The sequence below is a fragment of the Camelus dromedarius genome, chromosome 15, assembly GCF_036321535.1.
Source record: "Camelus dromedarius isolate mCamDro1 chromosome 15, mCamDro1.pat, whole genome shotgun sequence".
Classification (NCBI taxonomy): domain Eukaryota; kingdom Metazoa; phylum Chordata; class Mammalia; order Artiodactyla; family Camelidae; genus Camelus; species Camelus dromedarius.
In genome coordinates, this window is record NC_087450.1 from 9,121,609 (window position 1) to 9,138,622 (window position 17,014).

The 17,014-nt window shown below is 43.3% G+C and overlaps 1 protein-coding gene and 1 non-coding gene across 2 annotated transcripts in view; one reads left to right on the forward strand and one right to left on the reverse strand.

Moving 5' to 3' along the window:
• Positions 1-17,014, forward strand: part of M1AP (meiosis 1 associated protein) — a 57,641-nt gene that overhangs the window by 26,637 nt on the left and 13,990 nt on the right. The window contains exons 5-7 of the mRNA XM_064494363.1: positions 7,630-7,803; positions 11,503-11,665; positions 12,584-12,725. Of these exons, the coding sequence (XP_064350433.1) occupies positions 7,630-7,803; positions 11,503-11,665; positions 12,584-12,725 (479 nt within the window). The remainder of the gene's footprint in view (positions 1-7,629; positions 7,804-11,502; positions 11,666-12,583; positions 12,726-17,014) is intronic.
• Positions 15,177-15,283, reverse strand: LOC116157580 (U6 spliceosomal RNA). The gene has a single exon (XR_004141709.2). It is a non-coding gene; the product is annotated as a U6 spliceosomal RNA (small nuclear RNA).

Here is a 17,014-nt window from a genome sequence, read left to right on the forward strand (position 1 = left end):
CTGAGTCATATTTTCTGACTCTTTGTATGCCAAAAGCTTTTGCATTGTATTTTGTGAATATTATGTTGTATAGACCCTGGATTCTATTATATTGCTCTGTAAAGTGTTTTGTTTTAGCAGACAATTAACTTTGTTAGACTCAACCTGCAACATTGTGTAGGCCCCTCACTCAAATCTCAGTTCCATTCTTGAAGCCTAAACTATGAGCTGCTTTCAGTTTGTCCCACCCAGGGTCAGCTAGGTGCCTGGACTGTTTAAACACATAATTTAAGGCTCTCTGGCTTTGGCTTTTTCCAGGGGCTCTGGTTGCCCTAGGCTTCTTCCCCTGGTAATGCCAGTGAAAGACAGGGGCCTGACTGTTGAAATTGTAGCTGTCCCTGCACTCCTGTGATGGAGGCCACCCTCAAAGCCAAGGTGCAAAAAATGGGGAACTTATTCCTTGCTGGTGACTAACTTCAAATTTTAGCTTTTCTCGCAAATCTTTGTTCAGTCTCCAGAGCCCTTGGGTATTGTTTTGTTTTGTTTTTTACTACTATCCTGAGATTCTAGCTATGATTTACAGGAAGATCAGTCTGTTAGGCAGTGGGACCTAACCAGATTGGAAGGCCCTTATTTACTCTTGATCAGTTTACTGCTTTCTTTTTGCCTCCTCTTCCGTCTTCTGTTCAGGTCAATAGGCTCAAGTTCTTCATCATTTCCCTCTGTGTCTTTAGGAGATTATGACTTAAAAGTTCTTCTTATTAAATCTCAATTTTTCTTTCCTCCTCTTCTGTCCCCCTCATCTACTGTTCTTGGGTCTTGCACAGTTGTTTCTGAGCAAGCTTTGTCTGCTCTGACTATTTGGGCTAGTTGTTAACATCCTGTATTCACAGGCCTAATAGTACTGATTGTAGACTGGCCCAGGGAGGCTAAGATACGATTTCATAGTTTCCATAGTGGTTCTTGACATTTTGAGAATCTGATAAAAACTAAGGGCCTATCCCCTCCCCCCCCACACACACCAAAATATGCCTATACACACACAGATGAAATTATATACAATTTCAGGGGTTCCCAGAACCCCTGAAGCCCATCCATGACACCCAAAGACAGGTGACATGATGGTCATTTGGAAAGAAATAGGTCTGGACTATAGGTGAAGACTGTGGAACTGGGGAGGATGTGCAGGACCGGCCAGGAGCACCATCTTCCTGGGCCTCTCCTTTAGACAATATATGTCAAGAGAGAAATACAGCCATTGTATATGTGTGTGTGAAAGAGTCAAATTCTCCCATATTAAGTACACTTCAATTTTGTAGCCATGTTTTAGGGTTGACCTCTGAGACGGGCTGCTTTAGGCATGACCTTATTTTCAATCATTTGGCTTTCTTAGTCTTTTCCATTATTGTGGCCCTTCCAGAAAAGCTTAAAAAGAGCTCGGTGAAGGGTATCACTGCTTGTGGCCACAGGGGGGCAGGGTAGGCCTGAAGTCTGAATGTGATTGCTGGCAGCCAGCTAGACTGCAACAGACTAGGCCTTCCTCACTTGTCACGAACGCTCAGATACTCAGAGCCAGCTGCACCTCCACGCCAGTAGCCAGTAACCTTTCTAGTTGGTACCCTCAGGGTAACCAGTCTCACTGACTGCCCTGCTCACCAGTCAGTGTGCGAGCTGTTCTTCAAACACTGGAAAAGTGAGAAGTCCCCGCCCCTCCCCCCTAGTTTAGCACATTCCGTTGTATTTGTGAGGAACACAGTACTAGGTGTTGGTGCTCTTATATATGTTGATGGCGAGGGAGGAAGTCACCAAGATAAGTAATCGGAAGAAAATGAGTTCCAAAAAAGGAAAGCACATTCTTTTCCTTTAAGAGCAAATCGTTTTGTTGACGACAGAAACGGAAGAAAATGCCATTTGTTGGACAACATGCCATTCATAGCGAATTAGCTCACGTCTTACGCTTCCTACAACTATGAAATAGGTTGTACCATCTCCACTCTGCCCCAAGTCACATAGCTAACAACTTTCAAGCCGCAATTCAATCCCTGGTCTTTCCACTTCATTCCACCACCCTTCATAAACTCACGACAAGATAAGAAAGCCCTTCAGAAGAAACAAAGTAACAAGTGTCATTTGAATTGCCCACATAGAGGGCACAGATACCCAGGGGGTGCTGATTAAAGCCAAAGAAGGGGGTAGGGATGTAATTAAGCATAACTTCCTGGACAGAGTCAGTTCTGAGTTGAATTCTGGAGGAGCTGAGGTCGTGGATTGACAAGGGTAATAAAAGCACTGAGGAAGGAAGGAAGTCACATGGCAAGAAGGCTAACTTGGTTGAAGCAGAAGAGTTACAGGAAAAAGTAATGAGAGCTGAGGAGCAGGGAGCAGCTGTTTAACTCAACAGGCATTTGCTGAGCTTCAGCACTGCTGAGCTGGGGGCCTGGGGTGGGAGCATAGGCTCTCAGCAGGTGGAGATGGGGGGAAAGGTCTGAGCCACCACGGAACGAGGGGAAATGGGGGGTTTTGAGGAATAAGGAGTAGCAAGTGGTACAGGATGAGTGAAGGGAAGAAAGAAGATGACAGTAGGAAGGCGGTGTGTGCACTTTAGCAAAGGAAGGATCTGACAAAGCCATGTTTCAGAGAAACTGACTGGTAAGAGGGATCGGAGGGGAAGAAATGGCATTTGATGGAATAGCCAAGAGGCCACTGCCATAACTCAGGCACAAGGAAATGAAGGCCTGGACCAGGGACAAAGAAAACACAAAAGAAGTTCTCTGTCAAGAGTGTTTTGGCTTACACATTAGTCCTTAGCTTGTATACTGTGACTGTCCCTGAGAAGGTCCCTGCAAAAGTGAGGACTCAAATCTGAAGCACCTGCATGGCAATTCCCTGAGAATTTTTTCAAAGGAAGAAGCTCTGTTCTGTGGCTCTTCCAAGAACCTGTAGGTTAAGAAGTTGGAAAGAACTCCACACCATATACAAAAATAAACTCAAAATGGATTAAAGACTTAAATGCAAGACATGAAACTGTAAACCTTCTAGAAGAAAGCATAGGCAGTAAGCTCTTTGATACCAGTCTTGGCAATATTTTTTTGGATATGTCGCCTCAGGCAAGGGAAACAGATGCAAAACTAAATGGGACTACATCTGAAAAGCTTTTGCACGGTGAAGGGAACTACCAACAAAATGAAAAGGCCACCACCCCCTGAATGGGAGAAGATACCTGCAAATGACATATCTGATAAGCAGTTAAATCCAAAATATACCAAGAACCTATAAAAACTCATCATCAAAAACCAAACAACCTGAGTTTAAAAACAGGGCCTAAGTGGACATTTTTCTAAAGAAGACACACAGAGGGTCAACAGGCACATGAAAAGATGCTCAGCCTCACTAATCATCAAGGAGATGCAAATCAAAACCACAGTCAGCTCACACCTGTCTGGACAGTCAGCTCACACCTGTCGGGACAGCTATTATCAAAAAGGCAGTCGCAAGTATTGGCAAGGACGTGGAGAAAAAGGAACCCATGGGAATGTAAATAGGTGCAGCCACTCTGGAAAACAGTATAGAGGGTCCTCCAAAAATTAAAACAGAGCTACCATATGATCCAGCAATTCCACTCCTGGGCGTTTATCTGAAGAAAACAAAAACACTAATGTGAAAAGATACATGAACCCTTATGTTCATTGTAGCATTATTTACAGTAGCCAGGATATGGAAGCAAGTGCCCATCAATAGATGAGTGGATAAAGAAGATGTGGTGTATATATATATACAACAGAATACTACACTGCCATAGAAAAAAAGAATGAAATCTTGCCCTTTGCAGCAACATGGATGGATCTAGAAGTTTTAGTCTAAGTGAAATAAGTCAGACAGAGAAAGACAAGTAATGTTAGATTTCACTTATATGTGGAATCTAAAAAAAACAAAACACACAAACTAACTGAACAGAAACAGAGTCACAGAGAACAAACAGGTGGTTGCCACAGAGGAGGAAAGTAGGGCGAGGAGAGACGTAGGTGAGGTAAAGCAAGAGGTACAAGCTTTCAGTTACAAAATAAATGGGCCACAGGTATGAAATGTACAGTGTGGGGAAACTAGTCAATAATCATGTAGTATCTTTGGTGCCGGATGATAACTAGTCTTATCATGATGTTCATTTTGAGAGGTATAGAAATATTAAACCACTGCAGCGTGTGCCAGGAACTAACATTTAGTTATACTGCACTAAATAGCAACAGGTCATTACACTTCAAAAGCAAATTCACAGAAAAGAGATCAGATTTGTGGTTACCAGAAGTGGGGGCATGAGGGGGAATTGAAGGAAGGTAGTCCAAAGGTACAAACTTCCAGTTATACGATAAATAACTACTAGTAAATATATTAGTAATATATAGTAAACGTATATAGTCCATAACTATTTACTGTAAGATAAATAACTACATACTAATGCACAGCATGATAAATATAATTAACACTGCTGTACATTACATATAAAAGTTGTTATAGAGTAAATCCTGAGTTCTTACCACAAAGAAAAATTGTCTTCTATTTCTTTAACTTTGTGTGTATATGAGATGATGGATGTTCACTAACTTATTGTGGTAATCATTTCATGCTGTATGTAAGTCATATCATTATGCTGTACATCTTAAACTTATGTGCTATATGTTAACTATATCTCAATAAAACTGAAAGGAAAACAAGAAGTTGACAAGAACTTTAGCAACAGTGGTGGAGTGTCTGCGGGAAAGATTGGCAGTTTCCTTCACAGAGGCACTGTGTTTCAGGCTTGGTTCTTCAGCTTTGCAGGATGAAAAAGCTGATTTTGTAAGCATCACCTTCTCAAGCTCAAGACTGAAGCATAAGCCAGAATATTTTAGAAGGAGAACCATACATAGCCACTGTCATCACCAAGAAGACCAGAAACCTGACAAACACACCCTGCCGTGGGGACGCATGGAGCCAGCACGCCCTCCCCTCTGAGCCCCTCTTGGACGGCACTGCCAGCGTGTGCTGCTGTGGCTCCCTTCCTCTGGGCTCCATTTCTGGCCAATCCTCCTCCCTTCTAGTGCTCACATTCATTCTTTGGATAAGCCAGGACCATCCACAGGCTCCAGCCAAATCTTGCTCTGGTCAGTAAGCCATCCTCCTTTCTTACTGTGACTGTGTTTCATTGGCCTTATCACTCTGTATTAATTTTATCATTTGTCCATCTGAGGAAAACCCTCTTTTTCTCATTTCCAGATTCTTAATGGGAGATAACTTTGCTATTGTCCTCACAGAATGCCTATGGTAGGGGTCTCTAATCGTCTACCCTTTCCCTGGGGAGAAAAAAAGAAACAATTATTTCTCTTCAAAATTCTGCTTGGACTCAAAGCAGTATTAACCTCTCTGCGTTTTGAGATCCTTTGCTCAGTTTCATTTCTTTAGTTCTGTGTCTGCGTCCTTATGCTTTAATGACTATCTTGCCTCCCTGAGAAGCAGCTGTCCCGTCAGTCCCATACTTGTTACTCAGGGTTGAACTCCAGGCTCAGAAAAATTACTTCTTGTTTTGCCTGTGACAAAAGATGATTCACACTATTAAGAAGAACATTTCTCTCCACTTACGAGGAATGTTCCTTTGACAATGACCTCATGTTTATCACTGTAGTGCTTGAAAACTTGGTGGGGCAGATGAAAGTTTAAGGAGGAATGGTCAAGAAAAACGTTGCTTGGGGGAGGGTATAGCTCAAGTGGTAGAGCACATGCTTAGCATGCACAGGGTCTTGGGTTCAATCCTCAGGACTGCCTAAAAATAAATAAATAGATAAACCCAATACCCCCAAAAAATTTTTTTTAAATAATAATGTTGTTTTATAAACTCTGTAAGTGCAAAGAGTATCATATATTTTTGTACAGTATTTCATCTTCTGTGTGATACATAATTACTATTAGTCCGTGTTGGAATAAGTGAAATGACTAGTTACCTAATAAATTCTTGTGACTATTCACAAAAGATGGTAGAGTTTTAGTAATACTAGTCGAAGAGAAAGGCATTTGGTGCCCCTTATCAGCCACAGAATAAGTCGTGAAATGTGACATGAAGTCATCTAAGTCTCGCCACACCTCCCCTGTGTGGGTGCCAACACTTTGGACTGAAGCCCTTTGTCCCTTGTGGAGAGCATGCCACCTCTGCAGACTTGTCCTCAGGAATGTCGTTCTAGAAATAAACCAGCTTTCTCCCCAGGATCCGTGAGTCATACATAGAAGTTAATTCATTGGAGCAACTGACTTTTCTTAGGCCCTTTGTAGAAGTATTTCAGAGAGTCCCTCATGGTGAGGCAAAAAAAAAGTCGGGTTCCTCCTCGGTTTCCTTCCAGATCTTGTCTCATTTCCTGTCTCTCACCTTATATTTGGCTTTTACTGACAAACTTTACCTTCACACCCAGACTCCAATTCCTGAGCTAGTGTTGCCCGAGGAAGGAAGTAGGCTAGCAAAGGCTACCTACCTACCTAGTTTCATTCATTCAGGTTTGGAGTCAAATCGCACTCCACCAGGCCACCCCTGTCTTCTTGGCTGCTGACCACACTTGTGCAATTTAGTAAGTCAGCGGCAAACTTGTATCGTCTGTATCAGAAGGTGGAGCTCGGGAATTCATCTTTTTCTTTTTCTATGAGTCTTTTTAAAATTTAATTTTTATAACAGCAGTAATAGTTGAATACATTTTCACTGTGAAACAACAACATAAAACTGAAGGCCCCCTTGTTAATTGTCTTTAATTTGCATTGCTATATTATTTGGGGGCTGTTTTTGTACTCTAAAGTGGGTTTTTTTGCTAATATTTTTTAAATTTATTGAGCTATATAGTCAGTTTACAATTTTGCATCAATTTCTGGTGTACAGCACAATTCTTCAGTCATACATGAACACACATATATTCATTTTCATATTCTTTTTCACCATGAGCTACTACAAGATATTGAATATATTTCTGTGTGCTATACAGTATAAACTTATCTATTTTATATATACCAGTCAGTATCTACAAATCTCAAACTCCCAGTTTATCCCTTCCCAGCCTCCTCTCCACTGGCAACCACAAGTCTGTATTCTATGTCTGAGTCTGTTTCTGTAAAATGTTTTTTACATGTTTTCTGTAGAATGTCTTACTCCTGTCCGCTATTAACACTTTGATGGTAGCCTTCCAGAGCTTTGTAAAAGGCATTTCCATACATATGTATGTACTCAGGCCAATAGTTTTATTTTTCTGTAAATAGGCTCATACTATACATCTTGTTCTAGAACTTTCTTTATTCACATACTATCTCCTGACTCTCCACGTCAGTACATTTAGCTTTACTTTGTTTGTTAACGATAGCTTAATACTCCATCATTTGTGCCATAATTTATTTCAACATTCCCCTAATGATGGGCATTTGATTTGCTTCCTGTTTGGAGTTTTGATTATCTGTTATTATTACAATGCTGTACCGGACACCTTCGCATGAGTCTGTGTGTGTGCTATCCAAGAATGTCTCTAGGCTGGATATCTAGAGGTGAAAGTTGATGGGTACAAAAGATGGGTGCATTTAAATTTTTATATTTTTCAAAATTTACAATTAAACAATCAAACACTTTAACCACTGTGTCCCTTTCTTCTGCAGAGAATTCTGTCTTGGGAACTGACATTGACCTTCAGACTGTAGACAATGATGTTGTCAGCATGGAGATGTTCTTCAAAGCCTGGCTACATAACAGTGGAACAGACCAAGAACACGTCCACCTTCTTCTTCCTTCACGGTGTCTCAGCAACATTTCCAGAGCCAGAGATAATCCAAGTACACACCCCCACAAAAGACGTATTACATAGATTATGGTTATCCCGGTCTACAATTAGGGCTCTAGATTGGTAGATCCCCAGAATACAGAGTAGCTGAAGTTTAGGGGTTGGAGGAGGATTGGATGAGGCTGTCCAGTGTCGGCATTGAGGAGTAAGAAGAGTATTTCTAAAAAGTGACCACAGTTACAAAACTGAACTTAATTAAGCCCAGACAGCAAGGGCTAGTTAGTTTCAGCGTAAAGACTGAAATACCCCAATAACAGGGCATCAGCTACACTGCATGAGCGTGCAATGAGTCCTATATTTTCTCAGTCTTTCACTTTTGATGCAGCAGACATTATCGACATTATAATTAGAGGTAAGGTGGTACCTCGGCAATATCAACAGGGCCCGTGAGGAGAGGAAAAGAACCAAAGGTAAATGGAGATTAAATCGAGGACTTTTCAACAGGGAGACACCAAACTGAGGGGAACCGAAGCACCTGCAGAGGCAAAGCCCGAGGCCAGCGAGGTCCTGGCTGTTGCTCTGGCTGGCAGTGATGCTTAGTTCAGGTCCCACTAGACCATAGGACAAAGCCATTTCTAGAGTTCACCCCCTTTCGTGGTCGGCTTAGGACCTGAGTGTCCAGGCCTGCAAATGGGCCCATCAGTATAGTCAGCCACACTGAGCCTGGAAAAGTTGATGCCTTAGGGCCCAAGCTCCAAAGAGAAGACTTAAATTGTGTCTTCCCCTTTAGGAGGGGGCGCTCAATGAGAAAAAGGGGTATAGACTTCCACCCCCAAAGGAAAGACATATCTTGGTGCTTGCTTTCTGGGGATAGCCTTCTGGCTCTTTCTCTCCCTCCCTCCCCACCCCCACCCTTCACCCCACCCCACCGTTGCCCCACTTTCAATCTAGGGCCCCGGATGCATTTAGCAACTTAACCTTGATTTTACTGTCTTCAAGGCCAATAGTACCAATTGCTCCTAGTCGCATCCTCTGGAATTCACTTATCTATTTTCTTCCAGCCACTGTGTTAATTCCTTTCCCTGCATTATCCCATTTAAGCTTCATAACAACATGAGACAGGTACTGTAATCATATGTCATTGAATCTAAGATGCTATTAAGTAAAAGATACACCATTATTTTATGTACCACTAAGAAAGAAAAACGCTGCCAATTAAATGTGACACAGTGCTTTTTTATCACTTATAAATACATTTTATCCTTACTGAGTGAGTAGAGTAGTAAGGTAAAGATTATCTGCCCGGTCAATGGTGATTAAGAGACACATACAGAGATGTTAGTTAGAAAAAGGAAGTCTTAAAAACCAATAAATGTAATATTACCCCAGTTTTACAGAGAAAATTGAAACTTAGAGAAATTAAACATTTCCCCCAGGGCTGCACAGAAAATTAATAGCCAAGCCAGAATTCAAAGCCAGTCAACTCCAGAACCCATTCTTAACCCCTAGGACTAGAAATCTATATTTTGTGCATTTGACTACTCTTCAGTCCAGAGGACATTCATCAAACTCAGGTCGGTCACCTCCAGAGCCTGGGTCCTTACCAGCTACACAGCCTGCCTCGTGCTGGACAATTTTGAACCAAGAGTATGCCTCCTGCTGGGCACTTATCTCATTAGGAGGGCTGGGGCCATCAACAGCCAGGAACTCCTGCAGCTAGCCACCTTCCACTGTTGCATGGCATTTGCCCATGGTACTGTTGAGAATTTCTTTGCTTTGCCCTCTCTTTTTCCATGGCTTTCAGCACCAGCCAGAGCCAGAATGTTTATCTGCAGTCATTTTTCAGAAATCCACAGGTCTTCAGGGTGGGTGGTAGAACTTAGATCTGGACTTTTCTGCCCAGGAGGTCTTCACTGGAATCCAGATGCTCAGGCACAGGTGGAATGAGGTCCAGGGAAGCAGGCCTCCTCTGGGGTGCGTGGGACCCACACGTGAGTTTATACGAGCACAATAAAGACCATACTATAGCTATCCATTGTTTAAAAAAACTGATGCACAATGGATTTCTAGAAATGTGACTCCCCACAGGAAAAACATAACAAAATACAACAAAACCTCTGGAGTCTCCTACTTTAGAATCTTTTGAGGACTGCTCCTCAGATGTTCACTTTGACTTCTCCTTACAAGGGTCTCCATCCAACACTACCTGCTTCTGTAGCTGCCTCAGGCCCTTCACCTGCTCTCTAGGGACTTCCCTCTGAGGCCTCTTTCTGACAGAGTGCACAGTCTGCCCCACATGAGCGTCTTGTGTTACCTCTTTGAGTTTGGGACCTGCCACCTCTGCCCATGGGTTCTGGGTGGTGAGAAGCATACGTGGTTCTAGACTCATGCCCTGCCTGCTAAAACATCTTTCCCAGCTTTGGGGACACTGCTGAGATTAGAGTTCCAGGAGTTCTCAGCCCTAGCTGCAGGAAGAATCACATGAGGAACTTTTAAAAACACCAAAATCAGCTCCAGCCCCAGAGATCCCTGTTTCGTTGTTGTGAGTACGGCCCAGACCTCAGTACCTTTGACAAGCCCACTAGGTGATTCTTACTGCAAGCAGAGTTGAGAACCTCAGCCAGATGAACACAGCTGTCTGGTTCTAAAGCCCAGGGACCCAACAACCGAGAAGTCAGGCACAGAGGAAATGAGGGGCAGCTGGAGTCCTAGGCAGAGCCCCTCTTGCTGACTGCCACACCAAGAGCCAAGAGCTGTCTCACCCCGAATTCATGTCTAGGTCTGATTGCTGCTCCCAGGAGGGCCAGCAAGAGCTGACATCTATTCTGACATCCTATTTTTTCCCCTACATTATTTCTACTTCTGTTTTTACTTCATGTTGCACTTACTACAGTCATTTCATAAATCACTGACATCAACCTCTAGCCTTCTCGCAAGTACTCAACTTTCATACATTCCTAGTTTGTTAATAGTATTCAAACCTGATACATATTTTATTAAAGACCTTCGTAGTATCAAGGATTCAAGCCTAGCACAACAGACCATCATACACAGTGATGTGAGTACACCTGTTGGAGCTGAAGCTTAATACAAGAGTATAAATCCTCCGTGAATAACCCACACATAGTTGAAGCCCCCCCAGAACTACTTACTGTCTGTTGCCACGGTGATGCTCCAAGGCCTAGAAGTTTCCATTCATTTGGGGAATTAAACCTAAGCTATTTCAGGAACTTACCCCTCCCTTCCCCCTCCCTCCGAATGTCCCTAGAAGTGCTCACGCAGAAACAGTAGCTATCAGCTGACCGCCTGACTTCTGCTTCTCTGCTCTTCCTTCGTCTAACCTGAAGTCTTGCCAAAGCTGAGCCACAGGGAAGCAGCAGAGGCAAAATTTCCTTCTGTGATTACCAGAAGGCCCTGCCTGTTGCAGTGTTAGCTGCCTCTACCGCGGAGGACATGTGTTCCTCCCAGACTCCATCACAAGCCAGATCTTTCACCATGAGCTGCTCAGCCAGCCCAGAAGTAAAACACATAAGAATCATGTCGGACCCAGAAAATAAGTCTCCTATTGTGTAGAGCAATACTGTTCCAGACCTGCTCTGCCTTCCCAAACCAGTTGTACTTTCCTCTCTCCCCTCCCAGTCGCTACTTGCCTGGTGAGGGCAGAATGTGTGGCAGGTGTTCTCTCTTAACCGTATATATAGCCTGAGGTTACCTGGGACAGTCTCTCCCCCAGTACTGCTTTTCATTGCAGTGTGCCTGAAATGTGATCTCCAAGAGCGACTTCTCAGCCCGTCCCTGCTCCCTGGCACAGCTGGCGGCTCCCTGCGAATGGATGACCCAAAAGGAGACTTCAGCACACTCTACCAGATGGCTTCCCAGTCGTCAGCGTCTCGTTACAAGCTCCGGGTGATCAAGTATGTTCCAGTCCGTGCAAATGCTTATTCTTATGGGTTCCAGAGCTAGGAAGTCCAGAGATAGAGGGCATCCCCAGGTGGCGGGCAACAGGAAGTCAGTTCCGAAGCAGCAACGGCGGGTATGGGTATGAAGGAGCAAGGTCAGTCTGCTCAGTGTGTGGAGTTGAATGAGGAGATGGTGGGAGATGTGCCTCAGTAGGACATTCTGAGGTCTGGATGAGGACTGAAAATCCAGAAAGTCTCTGAATGCAGAGAAAAACAAGATCAGCAGAAAGATGTTTATCCATTGAGTAAGTGCTATTGAGCACCTGCTTTGTTTGGACATCAGGACAGAGGTCTGACCCTCAAGGAGCAAGTGGTACATGAGAGCTACCCCACCTTCCCATTTCTTTAAGGACTAGAATTCCTGCTTCCAAGAGAATAAATGCCAGGGCGGAATTAGCAAGGATGGCAAAGACCGCTTTCACTGTTTCCTAGATCCTATCACATGCCCATGTACAGGTATCTGAGTAAGCCTGACCATGAATGCTGCTGGGGAACCTTCTTAAATGCATCCTTTTCTGACATGCATCTTCTGTCAGCATTTTGCCACAAAAGAGCCAGGTCTGGGACGCAGATGGTTAACATACTGCTGTGTAATACGGTTGCTGCAGCAGGAGTGAATGGAACAGAATGAGCTCAGGAGAGGCAGCACCCGTCAGAGCCACCTCATGATGGCTGCGCCATTTAACAGGCTCGGAGACCCTGCTGTGGGCCAGAGACCTTGCCAGGTGCTGTCCATACTAAGCTGAGTAATTCACAGGCCCCAACCTAAAGGACTTCACAATAGGGTCTTAGACTTAAGCTGAATTTAAGTGGATCTGGGTCAAGGTTCCGGATATCACTGAGGAGACTTTCACTGCCATTGTCTTTTCCCAGGGCTCTGAAATCCAGTGGGGTCTGCGAATCACTGACATACGGACTCCCATTCATCCTCAGACCCACCAGCTGTTGGCAGCTGGACTGGGATGAGCTGGAGACAAACCAGCAGCATTTCCATGCTCTGTGTCACAGCCTGCTGGTGAGTACCCATGTCACCAGGTGAGGAAGAGGGCGAGTGTTAAAGCACCACAGAAAAGCAGCTAACTCAAGCCTGCCCTGATCCCAAACCTGCCCCAGTCCACAAGAGGACAGGAAAACTGGACGTCCTCTGAAACGTGGACTAAATATGAGTTGCCTTTGTTGGTTTCACGCTACCGTGAATAATTCCTGAATTCAGTTATATGACACTAAACTTGAAAATCCCTAATTTTGTATATTTAAATGGCAACCAGAAATTTTCCATGAGTAACTATATTTTAAACCCTATTTTCTTCCTATCATCGTGCTGGACATTATGGTTTATTTCAGTGACGGGCACTTGGGCCAGACGTGCCAAGCCCTAGATAGTCAGTCTCTTACGATACACATTATCTACGGTCTCAAGAAATTTACTCTCTAATGGCAGAGGTGGGATTAAACATGTATATTCTTAATCGTGAGAAGTTTATGAAGGAAAAGAAGAGGCTGCTATAAAAAAGTGAAGGTGACATTGAAACTGAGATCTGCCAGGTGAAATGGGAATTAGAAAGGTGAAGGGCGGCAAGAAGAGCATCCCAGGTGCCGAGAAGGGCATGTGCAAAGACCCCGAGTCTGGAAAGAGCTGGTCCTCGAATCTAGAATGGGGAGGGCTGCTTGACGCTCGTGTCTGACATCGGCCCTGGATGGTAGAGTTTCTTGCTGATCTTGACCTTGTATCCGAGTCAGCTCTTCCCTCGGTACATGTTTAATACCCTGTGCTTATCTTTGACTTAAACCCCTGTTTACATGTGGCTCTCACTTGTAGCGTCTGAGGTGAGAACAAGTTTGTGAAAGAGAAATCCGTTGGCTTGATGCGAATCCGGGAGACCCCGAGTCTCTAGATCTGTGCAGGGTATTAACGTGTAAGAGCCGCCGATTCCAGGATTTCTCTAGAAGCTGCAGGAGTCCTGAAACATTGTCATTTCTGTCTCGCCGGCCTGACGGGCTTGGGAAGGTCCGAGCCTTACGACCCACTTTCCTTTCTTACCCGATGTTTTCCCGCCAGGACACCGAGGGTTGTTACTTGCCTTGAGTTGGAAAACAGTTTACATTCACACATGTAAATTTATTCATCCTGTTAATTTATGTAAGGTTTTTGTATGCAATTCTCAATTCTTTAAGAGATGACAAACAGATTTTGGTTTTCTATTGTCATGTGAGAACATGAGGCCTCAGCAACATGTCATTATGAGGAAATAAGAGTGCTGCAGTAAATAGATAGGGGGAAAAAAAAGAATGGGGAGGATTCTGGGGAGGGTATGGCTCAAGTGACAGAGCACACGCTTAACATGCATGACATTCTGTATTCGATCCCCAGTACTTCCCCTAAGAATAAATAAATAAATAAGTGAACCTAATTACCTCCCCCCACCAAAAAAAAATTTCTAAAAAAAATAATAAAAAATTAAAAAAGAATGGAAGGACCATTGTGACTGAAACAAAAAAAAAAAGCCAGGAAAGAGAGCCAAAAGATGGGGAGCCAAAAGTAAGCAGGGGTCGAATCACACAAAGCTTTGTAGGCCACATTAAGGACTATTGGACATTAAGTACAGAAAGAAATCGTTAGAAAGGACATCATCCATTTAAGTTTCGAAGCTAGTAATTGTGCCAGTATTTGGAAATGAACTTTCAGACGCAAGAATGAAAACAAGAAAAATGAGGTAGGAGGGCACTTACAGGAGTCTAGGCAAGAGATGGTTGTGGCCTGGACTTGGATGTGGGAAGTCAAGATGAGAAAAGTAAAACACACATTTTAGAGAAAGAACTTGATGAAGGATTGGATGGTAGGGAGTGAGGAAGAGGAACGTATCAAATAATGGCCTGATTTCTGATTTAGCATTTCCTGAAATGGAAAAACTAAAAGAGCTTATACATGAAACAGAAAATTTACACTCCATCTAGCAGTGTATTAAAACACAAATGTTTATTAAAAAATTTTTTAATTAAAAAATATAAAAAATTAAAAATAAAAAATAAATAAAGCACAAATGTTTAAATGCAAAATAAAACACCTGCAAATACAGTCCAAAGACTGTATGAGTGCTAACTGGGTGTGGAATAACAGTTTGACCCGGTAGGATATGGGAGATCAGGACAGCACGGTAATGCATCTCTTTCACTATCAGAAACAGACTTCTTTTTTCCTGTTTCAAAGCCCACACTCCCTTTTAGCCCACAGTCCGCCCACTGAGTTCCTGTTTCCTATCTGAAGAACACGCATCTGTCTTTGCAGAGCAGAGACCATAGATACCTCCTCACTGCTAAAGCCCAGCAGCTCCATTTCCTATGCCCAATTCTGCCTAATTCCTCAGGGTCTTGGGGAGCCCCTCGGGAGAAATTTCTCTCAGGGGACTTCAGTACATTTTTAATTTATTTTTTCATTGAAGTATAGTCAGTTTGCAACGTTGTGTCAAAAAATATGGAACGCTTCACGAATCTGCCTGTCATCCTTGCTCAGGGGCCATGCTAATCTTCTCTGTGTCATTTCCATTTTAGTGCACGCACTGCTGAAGTAAGCACCAGTACATTCTTATAGTACGTGATATTTTAAACACATGCATTTTAATACACTGCTAGATGGAGTGTAAATTTTCTGGAAAATGGCACCCTTCAACACTTCAATTCCAATGTTGGGAATATAACAGCCCAAGAAAACCATCAGAAACGGGAGCAAAGGTCTATGTACCAGCATGCTTATCTCAGTGTTATTTACAATGGTAAAAAAAAAAAAAAAAAAAAAAAAATTGGAGGGTATGGTTAAATAGAGAAGTGGTGAAATTGAAATAGGGGAAAGGTAAAGGGAACAATAATTCAGCCAAACAATGAATACTGTGTAGCCATAATAGTTCACACTAAGGATGGGCAAGAGTATTCTCTTCCGTCTGGCTTATGTTAGGTAAGATCAGAGTCTCTCTGCCTCTGAACTCGGGGTCTGAGAATCTAGTTATTTATTCACCAAGTATTTACTGAGCACTGTGTGCCAGGTACTGTGCTAGGGGCCAGAGAGACCTCTTCTTGATCACTCCTCTCGTGTGGAAACTCACAAGCTGTAGCTGAGCCATCACTAATAGATAACCCATTTTTTGTAGCACTTACTAAGCACTAGTCACTCAACCAAGCTCTTTGAGTACTTTACCTCATTTAATCCTCAAGATAATTATGTGAGATAGAGATGGTTGTCCCCATTTTTACAGATGAAGAAGACTGAAGTCTGGAGAAATCAAGTAACTTACAAAAGGTTACACAGCCACTGAAGTGGGCAAGTCAGAATTTGAGTGCAATTCAGTTGACTGTATTAATTCGTGCTTTGAACTCCTTGGCTAAATGCCCTTCTCCAGGTGTAGCCAGGTAAACACAGGCCACCACAGTGAGGGTCATTCTCCCTCCACGTACCACCCCATGCGTCTGTACTTCCCTGGGCTCGAATTCACTTAAACTGATACTAGGTACTTGCTTCTTACCCGTCTTGTGCTACTGTCCTCTCTACTCTGTGTTTGTTCCACCTCGTTCAGATCCAAGACCAACACTCCTTTTCTGGGAAAGGGAGAAGCAAAATGGTGTTTGAATGGCTCTTCCTTCTTGCTTCTCGCATGACATCTCCAAGCACCAACATTATGGAGGGAAGCATTCTTCACAAGCTTCTGCTCATTCATTCAACAACAAATATTTTTGGAGTCCTTACTATGTGACAAGACTTATTTAGAGACCTTCTTGGTCCTGTTACTACAAGTTTTCAGCACTTCCTTAACTCCCTCCTTGGTTTTGTACTCTTTCCTACACCTTTGTCATATGTCATCAGCTCCCCGCTTGAATCTCTTGACTTCTGTTCCTCTTCATGATGGTGTGATGTTCCCCTGCAGCTAAGTTCTCATTCTGACTTCTGTCTTTCTGTTAATAGCAGCACCGCCATTGTCTGCTCACCCAGGCTTGAAACCTCAGTGACTTTCAGCCTCCTTGGCCTTTACACCCACTTCATCACTAAGTCATATCAGTTTGTTTCTTATGATGTGAGTTGTAACTGTCCTTTCCTTCCCATCCCCACTGCTTGTTCTCACCAAGACTTCTTCAGTAAACTCCTAACTGGCTTCCCTAGCTCTGATCGCTCCCTCTTCTGACTTGCACTGCGCATTAGACCAGATTAACCCTGCTGGAGCATCCCCCATCACATACTGTTCTGTGACGCCAGAACTCCATGACTCAAGGCTTGCCTGCTCTAACCCCATAGCATCTATTGTGTGTGTTTTGCCCTCT